This window comes from Equus quagga, chromosome 13 (genome assembly GCF_021613505.1).
Source record: "Equus quagga isolate Etosha38 chromosome 13, UCLA_HA_Equagga_1.0, whole genome shotgun sequence".
NCBI lineage: Eukaryota > Metazoa > Chordata > Mammalia > Perissodactyla > Equidae > Equus > Equus quagga.
In genome coordinates, this window is record NC_060279.1 from 81,372,508 (window position 1) to 81,378,699 (window position 6,192).

Genomic DNA, 6,192 nt, shown 5'->3' on the forward strand with positions numbered 1-6,192 from the left:
AGCTGGACTATTGCAACGGCCTCCTTCTGGGCTCCCTGCCTCCTCCCTCAGCCCCATACAGAATCCGCTCTCCACTATGCAGGGTGTGACTCAGACCCTGTTACTCTATCAAAGCCAGAACCTTCAACACACGTGAAGAAAAGAAAAGTGACTGTGAGAGTTTCAAAAACCCATTCTCAAAGTGAAACTTGGTTTACACTTAGATAAATTCGAGCGACGTTTTGGATTCTAACAGACATGGGACACCGTCAGAGGCACAAAAAAATCCTCACAACATATGTGCACTTTTGAAAAATGCAATAAGTGAACAACAGATAATTTTGAGGATCTAGTTAGGCCCGATTTCAAAGTCAGTATCTGTGAAAACAATGAAAAGATTCAACATTTCAAAGTAATGGCATCCCATTCAGAGGCCATCTAGGTAAGCCGTGGGGCAGTTAGTACATCTTGTAGCCTGTGAAAACTACTAGACCATCAAATTAAATCTTCAAGGAAAACTTGCAGATTCTCAATTTACTATTGGAATATAGATTAATGTTGAAAGAAACAGCCCTCACTATGGGAAATAATGTTGCTCTTGAGTTTATTAGAGATAAGAAATGTAACTTATGTCAGCATGATTTATCGTTCACAACGTCCATGTTACCTAAATATACTGCATTGAAATGCTATTTAGACAATTATGTGCTTCATATTTACTCACCTTAACCCGTAATTTACATGAGTAAATATTAAAAGTAAAACAAAACTAATTTTCAAATCAATTTTGCACAAAGCAGACGTCACAGAACCACATTTAGCCACACATTGTACATTTAGTGACAGATAAGATGACTTTTCAACAACCCAGTATTATGTTCATAAGTTCATCATGATAAAAGACACACAATTATTTAAATATGGATAATAAAGAAGAAAAAAAATTCAGTTATTTGAAAGTTGCCATTATGTACCAAGACTGTCAAATTTTTCTAAAAATTGTTTTCATTTCATAAAAAAATTCCAAAATATACCTTTAGTACTTGAATCAGAAGTTTAATGGTGGGTTAATATAATGAGCAATAAAGTAAATTGATTTCAAATGAATTTTTTAAAAGAAAGCTGATCACATCACCCTCGTGAAGAAACAATCAGTGGCCCATCCTGCCTCCTCTGGAAAGTTTCTGTTGTTTGGTGAGTCCGTGATGAAGTGGTGGAAGAAATGATCATGGCTTCCTGTGTTTTCTTTCAAACGGGCGCGTACAAACACACACACACACACACACACACACTATTCTTAAACTCCCTTCAGTTCTTTGAAGTCTTCATGAACCTCCACAATCAGGATATTCCTAGGATTTTTCTCTCCATTTGAAAGGACCTTCACCCGATATGCTTAGAAAATGCAAATAAATCTTTTGGGTGTCAGCTTACAGTTCAGATCAGCAGTGAGTTTTGTAAGGGTAAATACAAATCTGAAAAAGAAAAAAATATCCCTGAGGAAAAAGGGACAGCCACTCCACCCACCCAACACATTTCTTAGAGTATTTGCTTTAGAAAACCTGTAACTGTGAATTCTTCCTCTGCCCCTTGGAGATATATACAAATACTTTTTAAAGCTAATTAAGCCTCATACCAATTTTACAACCCAGGAAACTTTTCCTTGAAGACCTTGGATATCTCTGAAACGTAATCACCGGAAAATCGCACGTCACGTCTCCCAGTCTCCATAGGACAGTAGGAGCCTAACTTCAGCAGGAGCCTGGGTCCAACTTACAAAATTCCATCCTGCCATAAAGACATGAGACGTTTATTTTTCCTTAGGATAAAAGCAATTGGCAAACACCAAGGTCCACTCTAATTACGAGGTGAATTTAAGATGGACTGTGTGTGACAAATGGTGCTGTCAAGTCATCTTACCTGAGGTCTTGTTATTGTTAATCTTAAGAACATGTGATCCTGGGTTGTATCTGCCTGACTATGCACAAGGCTGAGAGTTCTTACTGACCTTGCGGTCTCTTTAGTGGGTTGCCCATGATGCGCATCACATCCTGGTTTCATGCTTATTCAACAAGATAACTGTTTTCTACTTGTGTGGGGCAAGTTTTGTGGGTCATCAGAGATTTTGTTTATAATTACATTTCCCCAACAGTTATCTACCTCAGAACTCCAAATCACTGAAAATTCTTGACATGGCATTATCATGAAATTCTCAAATTTCAGTAGTGAACACCACTACCGTTTCAGAAAGTCATCTTGTAGTAATCATTATTACTTTTACATTTATTGTGGAGGTAAAATAGACAGACCATAACGTTGGCCATCTTAACCATTTTAGGTATAGAATTCCGAGGCATCAAGTACATTCACGTTGTTGTGCAACGCTCAGCACTATCCATCTCCAGAACTTTTACATCACCCCAAACTGAGCCTCCAAACTCGGGAGACAAACATCCCCATTCCCCTCTCCCCTCAGCCCCTGGCAACTAGTCCTCTACTTTGTGTCTCTACGAGTTTGACTACTCTAGATCCCTCATACAAACAGAATCATACAATATTTGTCTTTTCTTGTCTAGCTTATTTTACTTAGGATAATAGCTTCAAAGTCCACCCATGTTGTAGCATGTGTCAGAATTTAATTCATTTTTAATGCTTAATAATATCCGACTGTACGTATATTCCATATTTTGTTTATCCATTCATCCATCCGTGGACATTGGGTTGTTTCACATTTGGCTGTTGTGAATAAGGCTCCTGTGAACACAGGGGTACAAATATCTGTTTGAGTCGCTGCTTTCCATTATTTTCGGTATAGTAGAATTGCTGGGTCATATGGTAATTCTCAGTTCAATATTTTCAGGAACTGCCATACATTTGAGTGATTATTTATACCATGTCCATCTTTTGGCAGTCCACTAAGAATTATGAGGTCATAGTTGTTAGAATTTTTATTCAATAGTGAATCTGAGTCCTTGTATATAAGCCCACAAATGTTGAGAAAAGCACTCCAATAAATGGTAGGATGTTCTGGAGGGAACTTATGGCCCAGAGACCATGCTTGGAGCATTTGTGTTCTTTGTCCAGCAGACAAAGCAAAACTCTGAGATGCTGGTATCACTGAAAAGGAACACAAAGGGGCTGAATGTTGGGAAGCCGAAAGACACCAAGACAGAGGTGTTCATCAGCCAGGGGTGTGGGTTCTCAAGCTGGGTCATCCAAAATGATAGAATACCCGCTAGAGAGTGCAAGGAGACAAACATGCTCACCAGGGTCAGGATGGTGCGTGTGGCTCTGGCCTCATGGGCGGGTCTGGGGGAAAGTCTGTTGCGGTGAATGTGTTGGACTCGCTGCTTGTGCCTGGGCAGGACAAGGTCCATGGAGCCGCTGGTCCAGACCATGAGACCCAAACACACACCATCAGTGGAGGCGTAAATGACTGCAGATACGCAGAATACCAGTCTCTCAGGAATGCGTGATGAACAGTATCTGTAAATGTTTTCCACACTCGTGTTTTTGCTGTTTTTTGGACCAGTTACATTCATAGTAACCACCATATTTAACAAGAGATGTAGGATCCAGCAGATGGAACAGCAGAAGCCAATGAACACTGTGGATCTCACTCTGTGCTCCAACCACCCAGAGAAACTGGGGCAAAGCTTAATGGCCTGGAAGCCACTGAGGAGGCAGGTGGTACTGAGGGAAACGCCTCTGGCCACTCTGTGTAAATAGAAGACAAATTTACATCCAGCATCACTGAGAAAAGATTTCAATCCAAAAGCCACCGCTGTCTGAGGGATCCCTTTAGAGAAAAGAACTAAGTTGTTAGCTAAGATCAGCTGGTTGAGAATCAGCTCTGTGGGTCTCAAGACGTGTGCATTGAGCAAAGTAACATTATAAAGACAAAGGAGTGAACAATTTGCAAGGATTCCAGCACCAGTCTGAGTGAGGAAGGTAAGACCCCAACTTAAGCTAATAGAAACCCATCCGTCCATGTAGAGATGATGCAGTTTGATTTTATTTATATCAGAGGAACCTGGAGACTGAAAGAGAAAATTTGGTTATTCTCATTACACCCAGGAAGTGTCCTTTCTCAAAAAAACCATTATTCCCAGTGAATCTGAACATGAAGGATGACTTCTGGTTTCTGGTTCTGCGTATAAGGAGCTTGGAAGTAGCCACACCGACCTCACAGAAAGTAAAAAGCTAGACAGACTGGAAAACCAACAACTTTTCTTGGGCCCATAAGAGAGGGTAGGACACACAGCAAAACTCTGCCTCTGAGTTTGAGAGACATATGAATGAACACACAGAGTCATGGACCAGCGGAGCAGAGAAACTGAAGAGCAGAAGCTGCCATGGGAACCAGTGCCGGGCTGGGAAACCTGAACTGTAATTGGTGAATTGCTGGAGGCTCAGTGCGGACAACTCTGAGAGTTAGAGACTCCAGGGGCCCAGTCATAAGGGAGCCCCCCAATACTGAGAGATTTACTCCAGGCGCTCGACCAGATTCACACAGTAAATATTGAAAAAAAATCCCGTCAGTTAGTTATCAACGTTGATTGCTAGCTTTAGGGCAACAACTTAAAAAAAAGTACGAAAAGAAGTACAACCGAGGGGCTGGCTGGCGGCCCAGAGGTTAAGTGCGCACCTACTGCTTTGGCGGCCCAGGGTTCGCCAGTTCGGATCCCAGATGCGGACATGGCACCGATCAGCAAGCCATGCTGTGGCAGGTGTCCCACATATAAAGTAGAGGAAGATGGGCACACATGTTAGCTCAGGGCCAGTCTTTCTCAGCAAAAAGAGGAGGATTGGCAGCAGTTAGCTCAGGCCTAATCTTCCTCAGAAAAAAAGACGTATAACTGAAATGCTAAGAAAATGAGATCATAAAACATGCTCAATTAAAACCACAAAAGGCAGAAAAAGCTAGGAAGACAATAATAGGAACAAAGAATAAGGGCAACAAGGGGCCGGCCCAGTGGTGCAGCAGTTAAGTTCGCCCGTTCTGCTTCTCGGCGGCCCGGGGTTCGCCAGTTAGATCCTGGGTGTGGACATGGCACCGCTTGGCACACCATGCTGTGGTAGGCATCCCACATACAAACTAGAGGAAGATGGGCACGATGTTAGCTCAGGGCCAGGCTTCCTCAGCAAAAAAGAGGAGGACTGGCAGTAGTTAGCTCAGGGCTGATCTTCCTCAAAAAAAAACAAAAAGAATAAGGGCAACAAATGAACATGAAGAACAGGCCTTTCAGAACCACAAATCTGTTTCTTGCAGCATCATTTGTAACAACAAGGTCTGGAACCCACCCAGCTTCACTCAGTGCGGGATGGAAGGAATCCCCGCGCCTCCCCCGCTGGAACCCAGGCCTCTGTGGACACAGTGAGAACATTCTCTTCACTGTCGCCCTGATGGGACATACTGTGACGTGCAAAGAAACAAAAGAAAGGCTCAGGACATCCTGTGCCATTAGCTTTATTTTACTAAGAACCAGAGAGAAATATACCTTGATATGTTTTTGTGTGCATGTCTATATTTTTATATCTAAAAAATGGAAGGATAAATTTTAAAATCTCTAAAAATGGGTACCTGGGAGGAAGAGAGGAAACTGCTGAGGAGACAGGACGAAGCCCCACTGCTATGAATGTATCTTCATTTGGTTTAGAAGTTTACACGTATTTTTCTCACATATATAAATTGTCAAAAGTATTTTCAAATATAATTCATAAACCTAAAGAGAAAATCTAAAAAAATAATGAAAAGAACGTAATTGTTCCAAACTAGGGTTTAACCAAGCAAAGAGGACTTATTTCCACTGAATTTTAAGCAGAATTATGTGAGTATATGTTCTGCACTGATAATTGAACAAAATAAAAGTAAAATGTTTAAGTAATAAAATTATGATTAGGTATAATGGGTAATTCATTTCCAAATTTTATGCATGCACATATATAGTATATATATATGGTCTTTAAATACCGTCTTGACTGAAAGCAACTCCAGCTTCCTGAAGAAACTGCTGGATCCACATCTAGAGCAGGCAGTGCGGGGGAGGAGCTCAGAAGCTTCCTGCACAAGAAAGCAGAGGGGCCACCAAAGACCACCAGGTTCATGGGAACAGAACAGAAAGGTTGGCATGAAGGAGTCCCACTGGCAAAGGGTGGGACATTTATGGCACCAAGTAATATTTTTAATAATTAAAACAAATGAATATATGT

General features: G+C 41.4%; 1 protein-coding gene across 1 annotated transcript; it reads right to left on the reverse strand.

Moving 5' to 3' along the window:
- Positions 1 to 3,017: 3,017 nt before the first annotated feature.
- LOC124250246 (vomeronasal type-1 receptor 1-like) lies at positions 3,018 to 4,127 on the reverse strand. The gene has a single exon (XM_046682074.1). The coding sequence runs from the start codon at positions 3,969 to 3,971 to the stop codon at positions 3,018 to 3,020; it is 954 nt and encodes a 317-aa protein (XP_046538030.1). The 5' UTR covers positions 3,972 to 4,127.
- Positions 4,128 to 6,192: the final 2,065 nt, after the last annotated feature.